General features: G+C 47.0%; 1 protein-coding gene across 1 annotated transcript in view; it reads right to left on the bottom strand.

Annotated features, from left to right (window-relative positions):
* Positions 1–27,103, bottom strand: part of Cngl (Cyclic nucleotide-gated ion channel-like) — a 62,463-nt gene that overhangs the window by 7,186 nt on the left and 28,174 nt on the right. The window contains 10 exon segments of the mRNA XM_067280699.1: positions 214–437; positions 731–827; positions 1,083–1,166; positions 1,242–1,396; positions 1,464–1,569; positions 1,649–1,737; positions 2,093–2,154; positions 2,712–2,770; positions 5,654–6,602; positions 6,671–6,821. Coding sequence (XP_067136800.1) covers positions 214–437; positions 731–827; positions 1,083–1,166; positions 1,242–1,396; positions 1,464–1,569; positions 1,649–1,737; positions 2,093–2,154; positions 2,712–2,770; positions 5,654–6,602; positions 6,671–6,821 — 1,976 coding nt within the window.

Here is a 27,103-nt window from a genome sequence, read left to right as displayed (position 1 = left end):
AAAGAGCCCGTCGTCCGGGCGGCGGGGATAAAAGTAATATCCTCGGCATTAACCGTTTATACTTTAAAGAGGATTACAATTAATATCGCGAAGAAATTTTAAGCAAGATTTTTAAATGAAAGAAGAATGATCGCAAGAAAAGACTTTTTCATGTAGGCCTAGTGCTTAAAAGATTTGCTATTCTAGGCCTAATGAATAGCCAATTGAACATACACGGGGATACTTTTACTTCGTAGCAGACCTCTCAAACTTTGGACATCGTGTTTAAGTCTCTTCACCATTTCCCGAGATCTGCAAGTGTCTATCGAGTCCCTGTTTCTGGACGCTCTCAGTCCCGTCGGGCTGGTGACGTCGGCGCGATCCTCGTGTTTCTTGTTGCCTCCCGACGACAGTCGCGCCTCCATCAGTCGCTTCCTTCCCATCGTCTGCAGAATTTCCTGTCGAAACAAAACACGCATCAATTCGCGCTTCGACCGAGAAAAACTTCCGCTTAATTCTTTCCCTTCGTGGTGAAAGCTCTTTCCGGAGAAACTCTCCGCAAAGAGATTTTGACCGGGTCGGTGCGCGTCGGAGATTGGACTGCGAAGAGTCGACCAACAGTTCGACGAGGCAGCCGTTTACTTAAGAGTCGTAATTAAAGCGCACGGCCGAGGGAGCGAAATCCCGGAAGGGAAAGAGAATTTATCCGAGACAATTCGATTACGGCGGTATTGGGAGGAATGGGAGTTACCTGAGCCTCGGGGTAATCCTTCATGGCGGCCAACACATCTTCCCTAGACAGGCTGAACAATTCCGAGTATCCCACGGATCTGACGTCGGCCGTTCTTCTGCAAGAATAACGTCGACATTCTCACTCCTTCCGCTAAGTTTAAGAAATCTTTAACGGAAAAATAACTCTCCCTCGGTCTTAAACAATTCGTTTCTTCGGAGACGGGAGAAATTAGCCAAACTGCAATTTTACTCTCGGCTTGTCCCGCCAAAAGTTCAAAGAGGCGGAAGACCCGGGACAGTCGGGAGGGAAGATTCTCCTCCGCTCCCGACTGCTTAATTTAATTACATTGGAGTAATTGTGTTTAAAATACCTGTTGAAACCGTCCAAGTTGAGTATTCCTATCTCTCCGAAGAAGTCTCCGGCCTTCATCTGCGTCAGCACCTTTCCCAGTTCGCTGCGAGAGAGGAAAGGAAGAAAAGGTCAGGGGCGATTCCCTCGGACCCACCCGCCAATAACCGAGACGATTTACTTGATGACTTCCAGGATGCCGTCGGCGATGATGAACATCTCCCTGGCTACTTCTCCCTTGCGACAGATCAGATCTCCGGGAGTGAAGATGTAGGCTTTCATCTTTAGCACCAAGTCGTGCAGGAATTCCGGCTGACACTCTTGGAAGATGCTCACCTGAAACGAGACGGAAATCGTCCGCAAAACTCTGTCTTCTTCGGCCATCGGACCGCCTTGCCCTTACCTTTTTTAGCGTTTTCAGGTTGACGTGGAGGGCCAACTCAGTCTTCAGTTTGTCGGGAAGGCTGCCCAGTGCCGAATGAATGTCTCCTCCCCCTTGCATTCGACCCCTGGAAACCGGAAAGAACGGTTAGTCGGTGGATTCGGTAGTAGGGAACGGCGAGTCGTTTAAGAAACGAAAAGGATTACCTGGACCAAGAGTAATCGTACCACCTCTGAACTCTCCTCTGCATATTTCTGGGAACCTTATGATGCCTCATGTACAATTTGGCGCCGTCCTGAGGCGAGAGAAAGCGGAGATGAAGAAAGAGAGCGTCGGAAACACGAGGAATTCCGCCAGCATTTCGGATAAAGGGGAACGGGAGGAAACGGAACGAAAGACAGAAAGAAGCGGAAACGCGTCGGATGCATTTTATAAAAACAAAGATTTCGAATATAAACGGAGTTTATCGTTATCGGGCAGCGACATTTTTCTTTCGGGCAACGGTCGGTGGGCGGAGAAAGGAATTTTTCTAAACGTTTCTTTCTATTATTACACGAATCGAAGGTACCGTACCGTACCGTACAGCGCAGTCGAGGCGGGCTCTAGTCTCGGTCGTCTCGGTAAAAACGAAGAGAGGAAAGAGCACTTACCAGCAAACGCTCGAATTCCAGTCGACTGGCGTTCCTGTTGGTGATGACGTTACCCACCTGACCTGAAATGTGCCTACATCAGTCTCTTTTCTCGACTCCGACAAGCGATTCTTCCTCTCGTTCTTTCGCTCGCTTTAGGACGAGCGACAAATGCCGAGCCATTAATAATCCGTCTCGATAACGCCATTCGATTTTATTATAATTTATAAAACGAATTTACGATCCCTCGGTCAACGCCACCGGATTCGAAAATAAATCGGTGCGTGGCCGACGAAAAGCTAAAACTGCGATAGAACGATAAGAATTGTCCGGTCGGAGTTTTAAGGCTCGAAAGTCGCGCGATTTAGCCATTTGCCGCGTCATTCGCCAATACCGAAGACGGTGTTTGTGGGCGAGGTTTCGTCGCGATTTACGACAGCCGGGCTACTTACGAAGGCGCTATTGTATACCGAAGCTCGACGGTGCGCCGTCGAAAACTTAGTAGCCGATGCTTTCTGTTTCTAGTGACACTGGAAACAGAAAGCATTCTAACTTTAAGACAAGAAAGAATCGTTTTCGTCGAGAACGAGAGGAAGGTGTTGGCCCCGAACGGCGCGAGAAAGAAGAGAGAGGTACTCACCGACGATAGTGGCGAATATGAAAACTCCGATCAGGTAGCTGACGATAGTGAAGAGGTATCTGCAAACGTAACACGTTTTTACTTTCCCGTGGATCGAAAAACCGAAATCGGGCATTTACACCCGTGGCTGGGGAGGAGAAGGGAGAAGAGCTCTAATCGGATCGAATCGGCGCGGAGATTAGACGTTTCCATCGACTCTCCCCGGTCGATGGGCTCCTTCGAATTAAGTTGTCGCCGACTAATTAATAAGTCGAACGGAAAATTGCCGAAACGAAATTGTCTAATTAACGGGAAGCGCACTTTCCGTAAAGGAGAAAGATTGCCGAGAGAGGACCGAGTGGTCTTCGACCCTTTATCGGTTCGTTCCCCTTCCTTTCGCCACGTAAACACGTTTTTAACGAGGAGAAAATCGAACGCTTCTATCGATTTTCTAACCGCTTTTTGTTTCAAAAAACGGGGAACAACGGATCGCGATCGATCGATCGATCGATCGATCGATCGATCGATGGCGATTGTTTCGGGACTTTTTTAAATTTCGGACGGACTCGTATTCGTGTCGTTAAATTAATAGCGTAATCGATGGCGCGCTTCTTTTTTGGCGCGGCAGAAGGCGGAGAAGAAGTAGAAGAGGAGGAAGCGACGTCTGCCAATAAATTACGCCTCTTCCGAGTTGGTCGGTTTCATTCATTTACTGGGAAAAGAATCGGGATGTTTCCAATCTTGTTCGACCCTAAACGACGACCGGCTCCGCTTTTCCTCCGTCGTAAATCCTAAACCGTTCGTTTTTCTTGTCTTTTCCTAATCTATTTATTCAAACGAATCGCATTCGACGAGCGATCGACCGCCGTCGTTCTCCGAATCCGTCCACTTCTTTTCCTCCCGAGTATCGAAATCACCGGCCAGACACTATTAAGTACGGAGCAAAACCTTCCCCGGGCCAAAGTGGAAAGAACGTGCACCGGGTTTACTTCACACATCTACCCGATTACATCGAATAAATAAATCTTCCGGTAGATCGACTCGAACAAAACTCGACTTCGGTCCACTCGATCGATCAATTTACTAGCGTTAAATAATCGGCCAAACGATTCGGTCTTTCCGTTAAGCGCCGATATTTCTCGATAAATGAAACGAATACTCGACCGACCAGTCTGAGTGGTGGCGTGATTCGAATCGGGATTCGCACGCGAGGCTCGACATTTTGCATTATTTGCCGAAGGAGAATGCTATTTTATGCGTCGACGTCGATAAAACAAGAAATCCGGCGAATATCACTTATTTTCATTTAATCGATGCCAACAAATAAAAGGTGACGATTAATTGCCGCGAATACACCGGTTACTCGAAAACGGTGGCGTTTTAAGAGCGGAAAAAAACCGTTTTGTGCAGATCGTAAAGGAGAAGCAGAAGGACAAAGAAATTGGATATTTTATGCAGATTTGAAATGAATATTTATTCAAATTTAGAAACTGTATTCGACTTTCATCGCCGCTCGCAAAGAATTGTGGGGTACGAAGGAGAGGAAACTTTCTTCCGCCTTTCCCTCGCTAAACCGATTGCGAGTTTTCTTTTCTCCCTTCTCGCCCGTCTTCGAACGGAGGGTGGAATCGTCCTCCTATTCGGGCAAATAGTCGTTCGGTACGTATAAAACTGCATTTGTTGCCCCAATCGATTGGGAAAGACACGAAAAAAAATGGACGTTTAGTGCGTTTAGAAGAGAACGACGCGGTCCTGTGGCCGACGTTGCTCCGTCGTTTTCCTAACGAGGAGGAAATAATTTTACATCCGTCCGAAAATACCAAAATTGTATCCCATTTCGGTGCTCGTATCGTACGAAAGGAGGTACTGTACCGGAGAGTACAGTACGTTAGCGGAAACACTCGACTGAGTTCGAATTTCGGTGGAAAAGACAGAATGGAAATTAACCGGAAGTGAGAAGGAGCGGAGCCATCGGATGCGCGGATAGAAAGCGAAAAACGAGAAGGTTGGCGCCAGAGGCGCAAAAGCTTCCGCTAATCCATCCGGGTTGCAGTTTTCCGCCGGTTTTGTTAAAAGACGACCAAAGCGGAAGAACGAAGAATTCTGCAGGAACAAGTATACAATACATAGAAAGAACTCCGTTGCAAATCAGTGAAAATACGGCGATAACAAGCCAAATATTCTACCGATTGAAATTGCGCCGACTTCCCCCACCGTTGAAAAAGAGACGCTCGGGAAAGAATAATCGGCTGGATCCTCTATACTCCTTGTTTTCCTACCCTAGTCCGGAGGCCCGTCTTATCTGCTAAACGGGCTTCTCCGCCCTTCCAGCCCGAGTAAAAGCGCTTAAACGTTTTCTCTCCGTTGTACTCGGCCGAAGGAAGCCAAGGGCGAAATCAATTGGCATTCTCTTTCCGACGAAGGAGAAAGCGCCAATGCGGTATCGAGAGTCGACTTTCTCTTTGTCGGATTTCCCAGTTATCGCCTCTTCTCGTTTTCCGTTTAAGTGTGGCCAATCGATAATTACATACGTTCGAAATTTATAAATTACTTCTCGAAATCTCGTATGACGTCGAACGAATGAGAAGACGTCACTTTTCTAGTTGGCCGACGATCTCGCGCGACGGGAGACGACGATTCGTCTCTTTCGATTACTACCTGGCCGAAACCGAAGCGACGTCACTTATAACGAATTCTCTGCCTCGGCCTTTCGACCCCCAACTTCGGGGGTAAGACGTCGAGTTAATTCGGAAGCCGAGAGAACGAATTTGTCGGATTCCCTTCGACCGGAAGTCGGTTTGCTCGGAGGGAACGTCGTTAATGACGGAACAGAAACCCGCCGGTACTCGATGACCGCTGTACAAATTGGCTCGAAAGGTTCCGCTTAGATTAATGGTTGTCGATAAAAGTGCCTTTCTGTCGGCGGGGTGGCCGTAAAACGAACGGAAGAAAAGGGTACTTACTGGAGATTGGTGGCCGGAGTGGCCAGATCCCCGATGGTCGTCAGCGTCAGGGTGGACCAGTAGACCGATCCGAGATATTTCCTTGTCAGCGTCTCGTTGCGGCCGTCCCTGTGGGGAAAGGCCCACTCTCCTTCGAACTGCTCCAGTTCCGATAACATGTAGTAAAAGCATCCGAACCAATGCGCCAGTAACAGAAGGATGTGTACGAGGTTGACCACTCTCCACAGGTTGGGGTAGATGGTCCTGGATTCGGCCATGTAGTAGAATCTAACGGATCTGTACACTTTGAGAAACCTGGGCATCCGCAGGATGGGCACGTTTCCCACCTGAAACTGCAGCGTGTCCAGAGGCGTCAAAGCCGCCAAGTCCATCAGAAAAGGACGAGACCTGAGATAATGACTGGCCAGCTTCTTGGCGTCGCACACCATAAGACCCTGTTCCAAGTATCCGGTTCTGAACTGCACCACGATGTCCAGGAAGAAGAAGAAGTCGGAAAGTCCGTCCATGACGTACCAGAACGTCGGCATGTTGCCGTGCAGTTCCGGAAACGCCTGGCGGACGATCAGGGTCCAAGCGTTGTAAAGCACGAAAGCGGTCAGCAACCACAACCAACCGAAAAGGAAGTTCTCGTCGGGATTGATGACGCTGCCGACGATAGCGGTCCACCACTTCCGTTTCACTTCGTCTTTGGTGGTTTCTCCGTGACAGAACCAGGCACCCTCGCCCTTATTCGTCTCGGCCACCTGCCTGGTCGAAAAGCGCTTGAGAAAGGAATCCTCTCTCTTCAGAGGGGGCTTCTTGTGACTCTGAGTGATGGCTCCGGTCAGCTGTACCGTGGTCCTCAACTTGAGCCATCTGGATCTGCCGGAGTGCGGAGCGGAAACGGAAGCGCTGACTTCCGATTTCCGAGCGGGAGCTTCTTCTTTCTTTTCTTCGGCGGGTTCTTTCTCTGGAAAACACCGGAATTTGGGCCGAAGAAAAAGAGGAGCAGAGTTTTCTTTAGGAAAATCGGCTTACCTTTTCCGTTCCGATCGGCTCGAACGTTCTGACCTGCGACCGCACTCTCCCTCCTTCCTTCCGCCGGATTGGCAACGGTCACACCTCGATTTGGACTTCCGTCCACCATCATGGCGTCGACGCGAGGGTGGAATTCGGCGAGTGGAACAGCCTGGAACGAAACCAAGGTCATCACAAGCAGCGATTTCGGATTGGTCCTAACGCAATTGTCTCTGTTAACGAGACAAAGGGAAAGGCATTAGTCCGTAATGCACTGTCTATCGGAATAATAATGGCCGAGACGAGGACTCTCTAACTTCGTTGTCCTAATTTTTACCACGCGTTACGATTAACAACGCCGAGCCGATCAGCGTCGACGTTCCGTACGATTTTTCCGTCGGAAAATCTTTGTCTTCTCCCACGGGAAAGAAGAAAACAGCCGTTCGAACGCAAAGACGTAAGCAAACCTTATTGCGGGTGCGTGTAAAATATTCACAGCTGTTACAAATGAAATATTCTGTCGCCGAATTTATTTATTTATTCATTAATGGAATATTTCGGAAATCGAAATAAAGAGGAAAGGGGGGCGATTATTAGAGTGGAGAGAAGATAAATGGAAAAGAGAAAATAGAAGGTCGGTTTTCTGGCGAAAAGACGAGGTCCGACCCCGATTTAACGGTTTGTTCGCCGGTAAATGCATTTGTGAATTTGCTTCTTTTTCTGCATAACAAAAAGAAAACAAAAAATTGGTGTTTGCGCGGGGAGTTGTCTCGGTGGGGGTTGCGGGAGGAAACGTCGATGTCGGTCGGACTTACTTCTCGATTTGGAAGGAATCCAATTCCGTCGACGTCTACATCGAATTCTGAGGAGGGAGGAACAGGATTTCTTCTTTTATCGCGTTTTCTTCCTTAAAAACGGCAGAAAAAGCGGAAAATTGCCACGTTTGCTCTTTTTAATTACGCGGCTTCTCCCGGGTTAATTAAGAGGCCGTTAGAGGATGGCAGTAACCGCCGCCAATTAATTCTCTCGTCTTTCCGACGACGATCGGAAACTAAATGTCCCCGTCGCGACAATTTACACTCGACCGAGATTTCCGACAGAGAGATTCTCGAGGGGATTGAGGAAGGAGATTTTTACGTCGATCCGATTCGAATCTCTAAAAGGGCTCGCTTCGTCGAGCGTTTCGGTTGCCTTTTCTGGGGGTCGATTTACGTCGGCAGACCACAAATATTTCGCGCCCAATTTCCTACTATCCCTTTTAATGCTACACGACGTATCCCGAAGAAAATGCTCATCTTTCCCGACTAAAATTAAAGGCGCGAAAAAATTAGATTTATCGTCTGGAGTCCGCGTACAACGTGGCTGGAAAATTCCCGTTTCCGAGAGCTTAGCATTTCCATTGGTAAAAGACGCGATACGTCGATACATCGGGGAGAGGGATGCCGAGAGAAATACGAAATACGCGTATCGAATTAACACAAATGAATACTTTGCACTTTGCAAAAAGTCGCGTTGTATCCGAGGTTGGGAAAATTCTCCGAGCGACTCGTTCGATTCCACCAGAATTCTGTTTATTACGGGGGCACCCAATAATTACGTGTACAGTTCGAGGGAAAAGAGAAGTCGTTGCACGCGATAGGAGAGGGGTTGAGGCATTGTATATAGAACGTGGACCTCTTTTTGATGGCGCGAATTTGTTCTTATTACTACTTAAGTCTACCTAGTCGCGCGAATAAGCTATTATACACGTAATTAAAGGGTTGCCAAAAGTACTGTACAGATACCCCTATATTATTGTAGACTGCGGGAAGGGAGGGGTGAAAACTATCTCCCGGACGACCCTTACGAACGACACAATAAATGCTTAATTAATTGTTTGTAAGAACGACGTAACCCTCTTTGCTCTTTAGTTTCTTTCTCCGCAGACGTTATCCGAATTTGAGCAATCGCTACTCGATTCGGCAAGTAAATCCCGGTCGTTGTGACGAGAGATCGACTTAGCACCGTTATTACTTTTCGTCCGAGGTGCTCTTTCTGTCTCGGTCGGGCTCTATTTTTAGTGGGTTCTCGGCGGTTATTTTTTTCGGACGTCGTAGCGGGTTATATCACCAGCTGCAGCGAGTTATTGTGGTTAATTAGGTAGGTGTCTCGCGTTTATTAATTAATTAGGGGGGAGTTAGAAAGCGTTTATTTTCTTATTTTTCGGGTCCGTCTAGCGGGTTGGGGATTAAAGTTTGGAGGGCGGCAAACGGTGTCGCGTAGGTAAGGTGGTAATCTCTCCAATTCTGAAGTTTCGTAGCCGCACGCTTAGAATTAATCGGTTAATTAACGATTCAATTAGTTTCTATTGCGTTCTATGAGAATTTTCGGTTTTGGCCGTTGGAAACCGCTGTAACGGTTTTTTTTCTAACGATCTTTAGCGATCTATTTAAATTTATTGCTGCACCCGGTATTTCTTTGTTTTTCGTTTGTTTTAATTGTTATTACGCGTTTTTCTATTAGCATTTCAAGATAGGTTTTAAGCAGTTAGGATGGGTTTTTCTTCTTTTTAAGTTTTAATTTTAAAGTTAATTTATAAGGTTTAGTCATAGTTTAATGTTCTTATTCTTTATTTAAATTATTCCGGGTTTTGCTGGGTACAAGGTTATACCCGCTTTTTTCCTGCTTCCACTTCATTGTTTATTCTTTTGGTACACATCTTATTTTGTAGGGATCATTATGTCTCTTTCATAACCCAAACCGCAGGCTGTTTTGGAGCCATTGGAAGACCCAATATTGAGGGAGGCCAGTCATCATCTGGGCCGTATCCTGGACCTATGTCCAGAACACAAATAACAATATAAAGAAAGAGGAAAGGCTACAAATTAGGGAGAATGCAAACAGACTATTTTCCTCGTTAAGTCAGATAATCGGAATTATCAGGGAAATGCGCTTCCGCCAGACGGAAAACAACATACCCTCGTTGAGACGAACGTATGCAGAAGAGATTAATCGCTCTCTCAACGACAAATTCAACACCGAAGGGCTCGGTGGATCACACGCTCTCATTCTGTACCCGACAGGAGGGAGGTACTCGGGTTAACATGGCAGAAGTAGCTTCTGAGTTGAAAAGCAAAATAGAACCTCGGCGTATAAAGATCAAAGTTAAATCAGTGAAAGAAGTTAAAGGGGAAGGAATTTGTATCAAGGTGGGCAGCAAAGCAGAGAGCGAAGCCCTCGGCAAGGCAGTTGAGGCCATACCCGCCGTCAACGGGAAAGTCACCCGTAAAGTCTCCGAAGGGAGGAGACCAAGAATAATTCTACTTAACGTTCCAAATGCAGTTGCTGAGGAGGACATTATTGAGTATATTTATGACCAAAACGACATATGGAGCAACGTAAAGAAAGAAGACATGGAATCCTGTCGTATTAGCACAATCTTAACTAGAGGAAGAGTAATCGAAAATTGCAGACATGTAATCCTTTCGGTTCCATCCCGGATCAGAGACATTATGATTAAAGAGAAGCATCTCTTCCTCTCCTGGGCCGCCATAAAGGTGGATGATTATGTCCATGTAACAAGATGTTTTAGATGCTGTGGTTTCAACCACAAAGCAGCAGCAGACTGCACAGACGAGCAGCAATTGCAGCAAGTGTCATAAGTTCAAAGAATGTAGCATATGGGACCAACTACCTCGCTGCTCTAATTGTAAATTGGCTCATAAACAGCTTCCCAGACGACAGGTCTACGCAGTTGAGTAAAGGGGAGGAGACCACCCAGGAGCTAGTAGCATTAGCAACACTACTGTAGAGAAAAGCTTCTCCACAAAGGAAATTGCAAACATATTCAAGAACATCAACTATAAGAAAGCACCTAGCCCAGATGGAATCACCGGAAACATCGCGGAGCATACTTTCACGGCTATTCCTTCCACCTTTGTTTTCTTGTACAACAAATGTTTAGAGTTAGGGCATTTTCCAAAGGTGCGGAAAAAAGCTCAGATCAAATTAATTTGAAAAATAAGAAAAAGGCACCTGAATTTCCCCAAGATTTTCGGCCTATCTCCCTTCTACTCATATTGGGTATGGTACCAGACACCCTTATCGACAAAAGGTTACAGTTCCACGTGGAAAAAAACAAGTTCCTTTATCCTAACCAACAGGGTTTTAAGCAAAACAGGAGCACTATCACTGCTTTACATGGTAGACTTCATCTCCTCTGCAAAACATGACAACGAGCACACCCTTGCACTCACTATCAACTTGAAGGATGCATTTGATCGTGCCTGGTGGCCGGAGATCCTGGCCGCCCTCAGGCACTTAAGCTGCTCCAGGAACATTTACAACATCTACAAGAGCTTCCTCTTGGAGAGGATTACAATTGACCTCCAAACCACTACTATTTCAAAGGAAATTCAAAAGGGTTGTCCCCAGGGTTCCAGCTCTGGCTCATGATTTACAACAGCCTACTCAAAATTCAGCATGATCTCCCAGGGTATCCAACGGTCAGCATACAAGCATATGCTGATGATAACCTTATCTTAATGAGACATAAAAATCAGGGGTCTTGCAGTCAAAAATGAACCAACTACTTCAAGACATCAGCGAAGGGTCCAAGTCCAACCAACTGATTATAAATTTGGCAAAATGTGAGTGTATTATATTTCCGAGAAGAAACGCTTTGGCCAATAAACCCACCCTAAAAATCAACGAGCAGAAAATAGCTAATCGGGACACCATCAAATACCTGGGGCTCAAAGTTGATGATAAACTTACTTGGATTACTCACATTGAATTCGTTCACTAAAAGGCACTCACCCCTGGCCCACTGACTGCGCTCCATCGCACGTAATATATGGGGCATTATCTACAACACTGCAAAAATAATTTACATTGGGGCAATAGAACCCTCCATTCTTTATGAAGCTGAGATTTGGGGGAAGGCCGTCACAAAAGCTAACATTAGGAGGAAGCTCCTTTCCACTCAAAGGAATTTCTTTATACCGATCACTAAGGCTTACAGAACCTTCCCACAAACGCAATGCAAGTCATGGCCAACCTAACCCCCTTGGATCTCAAAGTGGCGAAAATGTACTGGAAATAACATCTACTTCACCAAGACAAAAGCATCCTCGAATCTACCAGCACTCCACCTGATATCAAATATCTGTGGGATAAAATCAAAACCCACAACCTTGATCTGCACTATGACTTCCTTCCTGATCATCTATCTCTCAACCCCCCCCCACCCGAAGTCCTGCTCATCCCATGCAAATGAAAACAGGGGCATCACTTCTATACAGATGGGTAAATCCCTCAGTGGTGTGGTTTTGTTCTTGTCAACCCGAAGGGGCACTCTACACATCAGGCCAACTATCGGCTAATGGAATATTGCTCTCTAACAATCAAGCTGAGAGCTTCGCCATTCTTAAAGCCCTAAAGTACTGTACATACAAACTAATCACAAACAGTTTTCCAAGGAACCAATCACCATCCACACAGGCACCAAGATTGCTCTTCATCAAATACGTAAACGAAATAAAAAGTTTACCATAATCCAGCAGATCTGTGACTCTCTCACATGCCTAGATAAGCTTAAGCAATCGGTGTTCTTCGAATGGATCAAGGGGCACACTGAAGACCAGTGGAACGACAGGGCTGATCTACTGGCCAAAAAAGCCATAAGCAACATCACCACCACCACTTCCTTCAAATACATCCCAGCTAGCTGGGTTCTTGGGCGCTTCAATGATTACATCACAAGCGTATGGCAACAACGATAGGACACAGGTCACTGGGAGACTCAAGCATGAGTTTATCCCAAACCTCTCCAACAGAGAACACATGGGACATCTGATACCAAATCACTGTCTATCGCAACTTATGACTGGCCAAGGAAACATAGCAGCATACCTCCACCGCTTCCTCAGAAAGGGGAATGGGCAGGCCCGCCGTAAGCGGGCGTGCAAGGCGTGCACCGCACGCGGGCAGCACGTCAAGGGGGCGGCAAATTGGTATTGCTGGCAAGCTCAGCGTAGGTAGTCGTAGTTAAACAGGGGCGGCATAATCGGTATTGCACATGGACGCTCAAACAGCTAGCGGCATTGCTGGGAATGGGGACTGTGACTGTGGCACGGGAGAACCAGAGGACTCGCACCATATCATCTACTTCTGCCCGAAATACCACAACAACAGGAGGAAACTGAAGGAAGAAATTTACAACACAGGAGTCAACTGGCCCTGTAAGTTTCTTGACTTGGTTAGCAACAGGAACAACTACGAAGCATTGGTCAGCTTCGTGAACGGTACGAACATTGTTAAAAATCAGGTCTTAGCTGCCGGTCAAATAGGACATCACTCTCAACATTAGAACAGCACCAACTGTACCCTCTTCAAAGTATTATAAATGTGAAGCACGTATTCTCTTATTGACTCTCAGTTGTGCTTTGGCATAAGGCTATCCGGTCACCTTTGTTATTTGCAGTTTTATAATACCTGCAAATCTTATTTTTAGTCAGTACACATACTGCCATCTCTGTAAATCGTTAATTCCTGTTCTTTGTGCCTCATTGTTTTGTCACCTGTTCCCTCCGAAGTCTGGAGGAATCATTGTATCGCTTGTTCTGTTTTCAACAATCTGGTGTTATGTTTTGCGTTGGCTCTGCATGGAGCCGAGAGAACATTTTCTTTGTTGCCTTATCCCACCAAGTTGGGGGCTCTACTTTCGCGATATCATTGGGGAAACTCAAAGTCAACGGCTGTCCTAGGGTTTTCCCTTGCCTCAAAGTTCTGAGGCATGTTTTCTGTAGCCTCATTGTATGTATTGTACATGTACTTTTTTTGTAATTCTGGTATCCCATTCTCCCCACTGGGTAAGTAGGAAAGTATTTTGTCACCCGAGTCCTCTGTGTCTGGAAGGAGCATTGTATCCGTTGTACAGTTTCCAGCCATCTGGTGTACTGTATGTTAGTCCCAGAAGCCAAAGGGACATTCTCTAAGTTTTTTCCATTCTCCCCACCAAGTAGGAGGGGCTATACATACGCGGCCTCGAGGGGGATCTCAAAGCCAAAGACTATTTTAAGACTTTCCCTACCTCAAAGTGCCGAGGCTCGTTTACTGATCTCAAGTGTATTATATTTTATTGTAATTCTGTTGTAACTCTGGTTGTTTAAATAAACGGGACCTGGTGGCTACTCTGGATCTCTTTCCTATCATTCTTTTCTTTCCTTCACCTTTCTCACTTCAGCTAAACTCTTTATTTTTCCTTTTCAAAGGCTATGCCTTAGGATTAGCCCTTCTCTCCTTCGACAGAAAGAAAGGTCGTTGCGACGGAAGTTCGAGCTCGAGGTAACTCGTTATAAAGTGAAAAAGACTCGTGCGTGATGACACCAAGCGTGCACTGTAACACTTTAAAGTAAAAGCCGAATTTTGTAATTTGTAGTTCTTACAAAGCAGTTTTTTTCTCTGCCACGACTGTCGACTCGTCTTATTTTCTCGTATTTAAAGCGAGAAAATAAAATATGCTATAAAAACGATAACAGAAGCCAAGGTCATTTGTGCAAGAGAAACGTCGTCCTTTTCGCATTATCCACGAATACTTTTATTCTATCGTGTCAACAACAATAAAAATTTGAACCGCTGGACCATTTTATAAAGGTCGGCCGAGATTAAATGTCCCGCCGGGGAATTGCCGTGGCCTGCGACCTACGTTATAAGCGGAAACTTCCCTTAATACGTCTACATTAATTCCTCGGTAAAGGGAGCGGGTGCGTCTAATTATACAGGGATTAACAGGCGGCATCCGACGGCTTACGATTTTCGCTAAACCCCGATAACGCGCTAATTATATTATTGAATTAACGTAATTCGGCGGATAATTAAATTAATTTGTCACCGGGAATACTGCGACGAAAATTGTCCCGAGACCACTTTTAAAACGGCGTTCCGGACCGACTGCAAATCTAATATTCAACGTTTAACGAAGGGCTTCACCCTTTGTCGTTAAATCGGTGATTATTCTCCGCTTAACGTCGACGGGATTCCTTTAACCAGCGTCATTCCCGTACTGTACAAGTTACGCGATTCACCAAAGTGCCATTTCGAAATAACGTCGGCGGCCGAAAACCGAAGTAAATCGATCAAACTCGATAATTTAAGACATTTCTGCAAGAGATTTGATTAGAGTAAATTATTCTCTACAGATTAATTTAGTTGCTCTCCAAGTTTTCAATAAAAATTTCATTTTCCGCAAGCAATTTACGTAAGAATTAATTGAACACGCGTAGATTTTAACGGGTCGAATTTACGATTTCGTAGTCGAAATGGTTTAGTGCCATTCGATTTCCATTTAATCCTACATTTCGACAACGAAGCACCGACAGCAATTTGTGTATTCGTATACGTCGCAATACTTAGACGACGATCTACCGTTTAACACCGATCGACTGTTACGTAGTCGGCATTTTCATAAACTACATTCGACCGCAATTCCTCCCCGTCGGGAAATAAGGGCCCGTCCGATTGGTCGGAACAGCCAGCGTTTGTACGTCGTTATACTTTTATAACGGAAAATTCTAAAGAATGACGTCAAATTTACGTAAAAAGTGTCCTACGGAGAGCGATGGAATAGAACTAAGCCCACTTCGGATGCTGGAAATCTAATCGTTTTTCCGAGTCAAATATCAAAAATCGATAGGTTCTTGATTTTTTCGGGCGGTTATTAATATCCGGGAGGCGAGCCACGACGTAAAAGCCCGGTAAATTATGGAAGAAGGTTCTTTCGACTTAATGCCAAAAGACAATAAGGCAAAGGATACCGAAGGAAAAAGAACCAGAGATTTTCACTTTCCATACTTTGGTCCATTAAACTGTATCCAATCGAGGAAAGTAGAGTTTTGTAAAATTCAACGGTTCCGACCGAGAGAAGAAAACACTCTTCGCTACACCAACGATATTTCTGTCCCTTTAAGATACATCCGAGCCATTTTATATTCCGGATAACTCGAAAAGAACGTCCGTCTCCGATCCGCCAGTAAAATTACGTAAGAAACGAACGAGTAAACGTCGGTCGCGCCCACGGGCTCGAGTGACGGGGTGGAGGAGGAAAACGGGCAGATTTCGGCTCTCTTCCGAACTTTCGAGCAAAACATACAGTACGATGAATCAGACAAGTATTTCGACGTCGGTCTCGTCGTTCTTCCGCCAGTAAAAAAGAAGAGGAGAAGGAAAGCTACCGGTGCGGGAAGAAGGCCAAAAACTGCGTTTATCTAACCGGGTTTTGTCGTTATTAATGTAGTTAACGTCTTTCGTTTCCTCTTTACAATACAAAACTGCCGACCGGCGAATTTCTTACGTTCGGCTAAGATTTCCGGCCAGACGGCTACTTCGGGCCGAGTGCCGAATAATTTTGTACGGTAGCCGGATACCGGTGGCTAAAAGGGGACACGGCTCCGTCGTAACTATCTTCGTCGAATGGACCCGGGCCTAAAAATCGGTTCGTCTCCACCCGCCCGGTTTCGAAGGCGGGAAGGCGCCTGGCGTAATCGGCGGCAGAAAGGGTTCGGATGGAAATTTCTTTCTCTACAGAAATTCAAATAGTGTTTTCGATGCGGGATCTCCCGATACGAGGATAATAAAAAAGGAAAAAAGTCCTAGAGATCACCCGGATGTTTTTATTATCGAACCTAATCGAATTCTTAATTATTTGCCAAAGAAAACACTCTTTTCCTTCTCCCGTCTTTGAGGTCGGCCGATTACTTAACGTAAATCGATAACCGGGAAGGAGCGGAAAAAAATTCCCGTCGGTTTTATGGCCAGGCCGTAACCAACCAAACCCCATTTTTACCTCTTTCCCTCTTTCGGTCCGAAACTTCCTTCTTAATTCTATATTTTAAAAAACTCACTTCTTTCTTCTCGGTTCGATTCTCGTCCCGTAAAATTTCCGAAGACGAGGGACGTCGGTCCAAAGGCCCCGAATATTTACTCTCCGAATAACTAATTAAGAATAATAAATAATAGTTGGCAAAACTTAGATACTTCGACCCCGAGCCGTTGTCGAAGGTAGCGTTTCTACTTTTTATATAACGACGGAGAACGGTCCCGGCGCAAAGTCGAGAGAAAATTCGAAAATATTTCGCAAATATCCAAATAGATTGGGAGCAAATCTGGCCGCTTCCTCGAAGAATGCTTAAAGGAGCTTCGATATTCGCATAATTGCGGTACGCGGTTCGTTTTTTGTCCGTCGCCCGCGGTCGACCGACACATTCCTCCCATCGCCGATCTCTTCTTCGACGCTCGAACGTTCCTTCGATGGAACGAACGGGAGGAACGACGACGCGACTCGTCTCCGGGACGAAAAAATCGATGAAGTTTATGATAATTTGCCCTCCGGGAAAACATCTTTTAATGGCGAAAAAAATATCTTCCCGATATTTGTAAAATCTCTCCTCTCTTTAAATTTCCCATTCTTCTCCCGCTGCCCCCTCCTCGTGCGCAATCCGACCCAATCGTTCCTTTCCGATTGTCCGTCCGGAGTGAAATTTGGTAAACGAAGGACGGCGCGAGGCTCTAAACAAAGCCCTCGACGTCGATCCAATCGGGAAGGGAATAAAGCCATCCTCACCCGATAAGAGATAAATAATAGACGGCTATCGATTTTCCCAGTGCGTAATTTAAACGTTCGTTCTTTTAAATATTTACGATTTTGCTCAATTCTCCGATAGACACAAAAATAATAAATTATTTAAATAAGTGTCACCCGTTTTGCCCTTCGCCGCGACGTTTCGTTTCGGGTAAATTTACGTTAACCGTTACGGAATGCGGGTGGTCGGAGGAAAAGAGCCATCCCTTATTCGATCCGGGAACTTTATTTAATTACGGAATTCGAGTTATTCGGGCTGCGAAGAGGACTAAAAGACGGGACGGAATACGTCCCACCAAAAACGTTGGGAAATTCCTGCCCGAAACGGCTTTCCTTTTATATTTCTGCGGAGTTTCGCGGCCGTCCGTGGCCCGGAATCTTTAAAAATGTCGTCTTTTGTTTTCGACGGTAAACCTGCCGTAAGCGGTTTTTCGCGGCGCCATTTTGCCAATCGTATTCGACGTTGGTGACGATTTGCGTTAATCCCGCTCGACTAAATCGATGTAACGCTTAAGAATATTAAAAGAGAGAGTTTAAGAATCGATTTGCTTCGAGTCAAAAACCGGATAATAGAGAGGCGGCGGCATTTTCGATGCTCGGGGACACGGGCGAAAAAAAATGAAGAAAATGACTTTCCCTTTTTGCCATTTAATCGAATCTAAATGTTCTTTATCCGGGAAGCTAATTTCGTAATTCTTTTTATCAATTTGTCTCGACTCGGCTCCTTTCTTCGTCGTATCTAAGAATCGGGAGGAGGACGGATAAGCGCTTTCCTACCTTTTCCGAAGCGTTTTTACGGAAGAAACGAGAAATTTATCTCCGGAACCACGAAAATAACGTGGAAACGGGAGGAGGTAGGCGAGAAAAACCATTTTCGGACATTACGATACAAATTTAAAAGCGGATTTTAATAGTAGGGAGTACGTTAATTACCCTAATTAAGCGAGTGCCTGCGGGGTTTAAAGGCAACGTTTTAAAGCCAGACGATGGAAAAAATAAAGTTTTCGTCCGGAAAAACGAGAGTAACCCGAAGAAGAGCGGAGTCGACGGCGGAAGGCGGTCGAGTGTGAAATCCGATTAACGAATTCCGAGTAATAAAGTCACTTCCGTATATAACGTAGGAAGAACCCGACTTAGCGCTACTCCGTCGGATATGTTTATTCTTCGTTCGGCTACGCGATTAAAAGACGGAATCGATAGCGTTTTGTAAGAGGTATGCGAGGTTCGGCTTTCCTGCAATGCGGTGGCGACGTAAAAACTAACCTTTACGTACTCAGATCGTCCGTCCTAACTTCTTACCTCGGACCTTATCTTTCGGAAACCGACCTAAACCGGTGGTCGAGGCGTTAACTCGGTCGTTCGGCCTTCTCTCCCTCTTTTTATTTCGTATCGAACTGTCCACTCGGACCGTCGACCTCCGTATCAACAGGTATTTTCGGTCGTAACGCGTTAACGCTACACTCGGACGACGACTCGTCCGTTTTCTTCCGTTTTCGTGACCGGGGGCGGACCTCTCCCGCCCGAAATGCCCCAAATTTCCGACGTTATCCCTCTTCCCCTCCCTTCGACGGAGAACCTCCCGCGGATAGAACGGTTCAAATACGATATCCTCGCCGCTCTCTTTCTACTTCGAATAATTAATTTTAGGCCGGTAACTTTCCCGTCGGGAGCCTTAAAAAGCGCTAGGCACGGTACAACGGTACAACCGGGAGCGACTTACCTTGGACTAAACGTGAAATATCCGAAAGCAGTTCCGTTTGCGTACGTAGTCTACGGGAACGTAGACGGGAGGGGGTAGGCGACTTAAGGCACTCATTTTGTAAGGTGGACAGCGAACGGAGCGAAACCTTGTCTGCGTCTCCGAGGTCTGGCGACGGCAACCTCTTCCGCGCCTGCGCGTTAGTTCAACGGGTCGATTTTCGACCGGGACGACTAGCGAGCGGCATCTCCGCCAGCGAAAAGTTACAATTCGCCAAACTTTCTCACGTTCGATGACGTAACTCTAGTGCCCGATTTCTACAACGTAACGATCGAATAACCTCCCTCCGATCCCCGGCCGGTGGGGATGGCGATAGCCATGGCCGACGAGTTATCCGTTATAAATGCATTAATACGCACCTAACGGTCGTTTTCTCGGCCGGCGGTCGGAAACGAAAGGTAACCCGGAGTCGGTAGAACGACCGAAATCGTTGCCTCGTCCGAGGATGACGTCACCGGGAGGTGGCGTCCGACCGTGGCTAAAACGGGTGGCTACCGGAGGTTAGCGCGCATCCGGGCGGAAGGGAAAGGACAGTGGACTCGGTTTAACGAATTGTCCGAGGGTCTAAAGGAGGATCGATGGATCCGTCAACAGGTCGTACAAATATTTTATCGTCGACCGGACCGATCGGATTTGGCGGCCGTCCACTTACCGACGTTTCTTCGCTGGCTTCTAACGTCGGCGAGAACCGCCGTTCCTTCCTCGCTACATTCCACTTATTTGGTTTTCCATTCCCCAGACGACGGCAACGTTTAATCGACGAGACGAATAAATCTGTTTTTCCTAAATGTTTCTCTCTTTAATGCTAAAAACGTACGAGGAGGAAGCCCCGAGGAGGGGACGATCGGAAATCGAGTGCAGCGATTACTCCCCAATTGGACCGTTTCCAAAGGAATTATTATTAAATAAGTATTAAGTAATCGTTATTAAATATTAAAATGACCTTATTGTAAATTCGATTTGGCTTCGTTTCTCCGCCGTCGTTTTTGTGCCGCAGAATCCGATGCCGCGTTTGCCCGGGCGGACGGAAAACGGTAAATACGCCGGCAGTTTCTATCTAAAGGTCGAAACTATTCCGAAAATATTCCTTAATTTAACCGGTCGAACGTCGATGGTGCAAAAACGAACGTGGATTATTTCGCCCGTTTTCCTACGTAAACGAAAAATAGCGCCGAAAGAGCGGAACGTTTAGCCACGTTTACCGACGTCGAAGAGTTTCGCGCGTGCATTTAACGGTAAACAACGGGAACGCTGGCGGGCATCGGCATAGCTACGGTTCGAGTCGCCCGGAGTGGCCCGCCGACGCCACCCTTCCTTCGGGAAATACGCGACATTCGTCAAACCTATTTTAGACACGATTAGAAAATTAAGTTAAAGAGAAAACAATCTTACTTTTTCTATTTATAAATAATTTTACTCTTATTATTAAAAGGGCGTTTAATAAAATTTGTAATGCCAAAAATGCCGCCCTTCCGCTCGACCCTAGCCGCGCCACCGTTTGTAGGGTCTCATTTGCGTATTTTTCGTCGGGAGTGTGGAGCGGACTCGTAGCTACGGTGGGCCGAGAAGCGGTTAAGTCGGTGGCGCCCGTAAGCGGTATATATAACGCGTGCCTGTCGTGGCGTAAATTCGAGATACTCTTACTTATTTTTACCCTTAAACCGTAGCTAGTAGCCCCTCGCCCCTTAGTTACGCCTCCGAGACCCAGTGCCGGCTAAAAAGAAAAACCAAAAATGGCGGTGGCGAGTTTTTCGGTTCGGCCCACTAGCCCCCGACGATCGATTCCGGGAGACCGATACCCGTACTGGGAGCAAAGTGCCGGTCGAGAAGACCGGTTTAGGCTCCGTCTTTATATTTCCGTATTTCTCTTTACCCCGTTACGGTTTTCGGTAGCGCCACTCTACCGACGTCGAGGGACGAGACTCGCCGCCGACCTTCCGGTTGGGTTTCGACGAAGAAAAGCAAAAACGAACAAAAGTAAATTTCTGGCAGATTTGCCCGATTCTCCGCTCTTCGACCAACGGTGTCGTTGGCGAGCGTGGACGTCGATCGGAAATTTGGCGGTCGTTCGACGGTTTCTAACCGGAAACGACGGTCTTCCACCTTGGAAATATTTGCGAAAGACGGAAAAATTCTTTCGATTCTCGAGTTTTCGCGCGTAATTAGTTTTCTAGTTCTTTCGACTTACCCGGGTTTCCTCCGCCGGTCCGATCCGATTAGGGATCGGTCCTCTCGGGAGGCGCTTTCCCTCGACGCGCGGCCCACCCGTCGCGTGGCCTCATCTGGTCGATCCGAACGAATCGAGGTAAACCGGTCGTTACGTCACTTATTTTTGTAACCGATATAAAAGTAACGCGTGCGTATTTAATGCAATTATTCTGGAGGAATTACAAAAGAAAGGACGTATTCGTTTAAGAATAACCGACCCCGTTTCGTTCCGCATAATTACGATAATATACGTTAAACGTCTCCGCTATAATTGACGAGCTTGGTTTCGGTATCCGAGACGAACGGGGGATCGATTTGGCCAAACGACGTCGCAAACGTATCTAAGACTTTTACGCCGACTCTAACGCTTTTTGCCCACTTCGATATACTTTCTCTTTCTCTCGTTACACTCGACACTTTCTCCGATTTTCGGCACGTTCGACGTCGGAAAAACCAATAATTCCGCTGGCCGCTCCTTAACGACTTACTTAAATGATAGAAAGGGACGCGTCTAAGTCGAATAATCTTTTTCGAACGGCACGCGAATATACGAAGATTAGGATTGGACGGGCGGATAAGGCGACTCGAAAGAGAAACAGACGAATTTGTTTTACGGGCTAAAGCTGCGGAGGAATTTAAACGGCAGGGAATAACGCCCAACTTTCTCGTTTCGGAGGTACCGTACGGCGCAATAAGGTAACTCGACGCGTCCGTATCGAAATCGAAAGCCTCGAAAACTAAGTTCGATAAAGCGGAAGACAGACGCTCTAAGCGCATTCGGCCAAAATATTATCCTCGTCCGCGACGTGGCAAATTTACGCCGTTGCGGGCGAGTCGACGCGGTACGCGGGTACCGTCGTCGAAGACGGGGACGACGCTTCGCGGAAAAAAAGCCTACTTTAAATCTCGATTACCGAAAACGGAAGTGGCTCCCGTTAAAGCCGCCGTCGATTACGAAAGTCCTACGGCTAATACGGGGGCGGCGCCGAAATGTCCTAGCGGTAAGGAGGCCGACGATAATTTACGCGACTCGGCCGGGGGTTACGGAGTTATCCCGAAAAATATCCGAGTTAGAACGAATAACTACCAGTGGCGTTCGACTCGGTCTAAAAGAAAAAGATTCGCAATTTACACCAGTCGTAGCTAAAACGGCAGTAAATTTCGGTACGAAGAAATCGCGAGTACCGCCGGTAATCTTCACTGGCCAGATCTGTCGCCAAACTGTAAACCGTACCGCGTGTATAATCCCATCGTCGAATGCGGGCCGAACAACCGGCTTAGTAAGCGCCTTGGTAAATTTAGAAAAAAGCCGCGGGAGTTACGGCATGCGCCGATCGAGTTTCGAACGGCGAGCGAGCGAGACGAATTTATAGAAACACCGGAGAAAATCGGGGTAAATGCGGGAGAGCTGGAAGGAAAATCGAGAAAGATACTCGAAACTCGGGGAAAAACAGATAAGGACGAAAACCTTAACATTCTGCTAAAACTTTTCGGACTCGGACCTCGAGACGAGCGAGTGACGGCCGATAGTTGGCTCGAACCGAGAAGATAAAGTAATTAGCTATCGAAAAGAATATCGGAACCGAAGAGGAACTTTTACGGGAAATCCGCTCCTATTTAGGTGCGAGGTGCGAGAACGAAACATCCTCGACTAACTACCGACGCTAAGTAGTTTTATTCACTCGGCCGGCAGCGGGCGATACGATAAGTTTTTTAAGACGAGGATCCGTTCGAAACTTATCGACGGAAGTCGTATTCTACTCGCCACCCATCTATCGTTAGTTGGGAAAATTGCGAGGTGCCGTACGTTCGGTTATTTCCGCTTACCCTATCAATCATTACTCGAATAAAAGGGATATTTACGGAAACGTCGGTCGATCGGGCGGTTCGACGGGCTACGGCAACCGAAACGCGCGGGCAATCTGCCAAGAGGGTGCCTTAGTCTGCCGGGAGACGTTGCGGAAAACCGGCTTCTATTTACGCGCTACGTACTGTACGGTACGCGCGAAAGGCGCCAACCCGGGACCGCTACTAGAGTTGGACGGTTTTATCCGTTCGACTACCGGTAATCCTTATTTACGGAAAGCGTTACGCCCTATTGCCAAATCGAAGTACGGTACGATACGACGGGCGGATTCCTTTCTCCGTATTACACCCGGGCGAAAATTAACGGAGAAGCATTATTGTATTATTTGGAATTTATATTCGACGTCGTCCTTTCTCGGCCAGCTTTATAGGAACGACGGCGACGAGGAAAGACAAATATAACGAGCGGTTATAAAAGATAACGAAATGTTCGAACGGACAAAACACAATACCAGACTAGGCCGAGGGTGAAATGCGCTCGTTTCCGCGCTAATAAACGGCAATGCCATTTACCACGATAATTCGTCTCCGTTAAATCTACAAAAATATATTCCGAATTTAATCGTAAAATAGTCGATACTGCCGCGCAATTTTCGGCTTTCGTTCCCCGCGATTTTGTCCGGCTTCTCGCGCGTTACTTTGCATTCGTTTACATCGACGAATATTTCCACTATTTATAACGTAGAACGTAAAACTCGTTACGTTTTATATATAAAAGCGTAACGAGTTACCGACGACTTTTCTCCGCTTTAACCCACTATTCGTGCGCGTAGAGCGACGCGATTGGCCGAGATAAAATGCGGTTTGTCCGAAATTAATTTACGCCACGAACCGCAATGGCGGAGCTGTGGCGATTTTTTCTTTTTCGGCGGTCGTCTCCCGTACGACCAACGTTACGCCCGGGAAATGCGCTCCGGTCCGCGGTCGTCCTCCGTCTCGGTTCGCCGCGTAACTCGTTACGGCGTGGCCTTCCACCGATCTCCGTCGACCGTATTTCGAAAAAGGACGCCGGGTGGCGACTTAATTTCCGGGACGAGCGCGAGTCCGGCACGGGCGGGTTTTCCGGAAGTAAAGTTAACCGCGGCCGGTGAAATGCACCGGCGCTAGGCAAAAAAGAGTCGAGTCGCGTGCCAAACGGAAGTAAGACGGATAAAAGAGAAAGACGAATTAACACCTCGTAAACAACCGGACCGTTGGCCTAAATAATTTAGAAAACCGCGAGCGAAGATAACGCGTAACGCGCGCAACTTTAGACAGCGGACTGGCAAATTATTTCGAAACAACGTTTGTTCGGTGGATCGATATACGCCGCCGGTAACGGGGCGAAGTTTCCTGCGCGTCGAATGGAGATTAATTAGGTCGGTTCCGACCTTTGCCTTCGGTAGGCTTAAATGACGGCCTCCTCTTTCCCCTAATTGATAAGAGGGTAGAGAAGGATGCGCCGGGAGTAACGGCGGCGGTAGACTTATCGATTGCCCTTAAATCTCGAGAGCGGGCAATTGGTATCCGAGACGAAGAATATCTAGAAATTACGGACGTCTTCCCTCCTCTTCCGGCGAAAGTAGAACGAAATTAATGGCTTTTTCCCTTAATTAACGAAGAAGGGAATTTATAAATTTCGACGGAGGCCCCGTCGAAAAGCGAAATACGATGCCCTATCTCCGATCGAGTCGCGACTTTTTTTACTTCGGTTCGAGGGTAACGAATTTTCGGAAAAATCCCTACCGTCGCGCGTTTAGCCGGATTCTTACTTTTCCGGTCCCGTCGCGCCGTCGGTTCGGCACACGCTCTATTCGATTTACGTCCGGTTCGGGTATAGACTAAATCTCGTTACGCCGCGATATCGATTGTCTTCCGAATCACTCTCCTATACGGGCGTCGACCGCCGATAGAATTTTAAAAGTGGCAGATTCGAAGGGTGACCGACGTAACGGCAATTAATTAGGTAAAGAGGAGAGTGACGACGTCGACGGTTACGCGCGGGCAAAACGTTCTTTCTCTATCGTCATCGATCGGCTCGTTCCTCGGTTATCCTTTTCCATTATTTTCGTCTCCCCTCCCGCCCGCGCGCCACATCCTTCGGGTCTGGTCGAATTTTAATAGTCCGAATTAAAGCGGACTAAATATCGATCTTTTAACGAAACGTAAACAGAGACGCGGGTTATTTAATTATTCCTTAATTAATTAATTCTATTCCGTCCGTAACTAGAGCGTTACTATATTGTTATGGTTCCGACCGGAACAATAACATCGGCCGTAACCGCCGTCGTTTATACACTACGACCAGCGCCTATCCTTCCGGTCAATTAGCCTACATTCCGGGATCGAACGGACGGGGCTCGTCCCGAGGAATCGAGGAACGGACGGCGCCCGAGCCACGAGGCGGGGTCTTTTGACCGGAAAACGAAGAAGTCGAGTGGAGAAACGACGAAGGTTTCCGGTAATTAAAGCGACTCGGGGGGAAAAATGCCGGCGCGGGGAGGAGGCGCTCGGCGCTAGTCGACGAAGGAAGTGCGGAAGCGGAACGAACGAGCTCGACCCGCGTCGAAAGGAGAGGAATCGAAGGCCGACTCTTTTAAATTCGATTAATGGCCACACAAAATTTGCCGGCGGGAACTTCGGCTCCCCCGTCGAGTTTTCTTTCGGGACGTGGCCCGATTTAACGAAGGCCCCCGTCGCGTCCTCGTTCGGACGGACGGAATAATCCCGGGGCGCGTTATTTCCGTCTTCTTGCCCCGAATTTCGACTGGAAACGCCAACATCGATCCCATCTCGGCCTCGTTTAAAAAATTCGCCTTTCCATCGATCGGCGTCGGCTTCTTTCCATTAAATTTCGAATTTTTCCATCTGCGAAATTTAAAAATTTCCTTTCTTTCTCTTTGCCGAAAGAAAAGCACTTTCGGCTTTCTTTTCCGAATTACTCGGACGTTTTTTGCCGGTTAATCCTCCCGAGAAAGAAAGACGATCGAGATTTCGCCTCGGTTTCCGAACCGCGTGGCAAATTAATAAAGGAAAAAACGGGCCACTTTTCCGAGGGGAAGAATTATCGGGGTGGTAAGACGAAAAAATATTCTTCGGCGCAAAAGTCGAAATGGCAAAACGGAGAAGACGGGAGAGCCCCGAAAGAAAAATGTTTGTCGTCGGAGGAGGAGGGAGAAAACGGGAAGACCCGAGCCGGAAGGAAAATTGCCGTCGGAAGCGAAACGGAAAGGTAGAAGTAACCCAAAAGCGATCACGTAGAGACGTCGACAAAAGTGGCGGCGGCGCCCCCTTTCTTCCGACCGAAGGAGAAATGTAAATAAGACAAGAAAAATTGCGTCTCGAATCCAGACGATATCGCTCCGTAAGTGGGTGTCCGGGGTCCCGTAATTAACGACGGTTACCGCGTCGTTCCTCGCGTCGTCCGATAGAGAAATCCCGGAAACCCCGGCTTCGCATCCCCGAAGAATCACCGACTTTTAAACCCCCGGCCTTCGGCTCGATCGAAAGCAAGTTTTTCCCGACAATCCAAAGGGGGATAATTCTCTCCCCGTCGAACACCCAAAATTACAACGGAATTCCCTAATTTTACCGAATCTACCAGTCTAATTATTGCGATATAATAGAGTAAGGACTTCCGATACCGAGTAATAATGCGGCGATAATCGTTTCCGTTTAAAAAATCACCAAATTACTATTAGTAAGAGGTACCCCGCAGATGGCGGGACTTTTCCCGTCGTCCGCGGTACAAACTCTATCTTTAAAGAATTACGAAAGGTGTCTCTTCTAATCCGCGACACTTTTTGCTTAATCGTCGCGGAGCCGGCGAGGGGTCGTCGATTTTCCCGTTAACATTCTACGCAAATGGCGGACGGAAACCCCGTAGAGAAAGAATTAATATTTTATTATCCGGACCGTCCGATCGTCAATAATACGAGCGTAAGAATTCCTCGGAGGAAATCTCGATCCGAGGTGGTTTCTTACGCGGAAATCCCCTTTAACCCGGTCGAAAACGCTAGCTATT

This window comes from Centruroides vittatus, unplaced genomic scaffold, assembly GCF_030686945.1.
Source record: "Centruroides vittatus isolate TY-2023 unplaced genomic scaffold, ASM3068694v2 contig_89, whole genome shotgun sequence".
NCBI lineage: Eukaryota > Metazoa > Arthropoda > Arachnida > Scorpiones > Buthidae > Centruroides > Centruroides vittatus.
The sequence above is the reverse complement of the archived record's forward strand: the minus strand, read 5'-3'. Positions and strand labels throughout refer to the sequence as shown.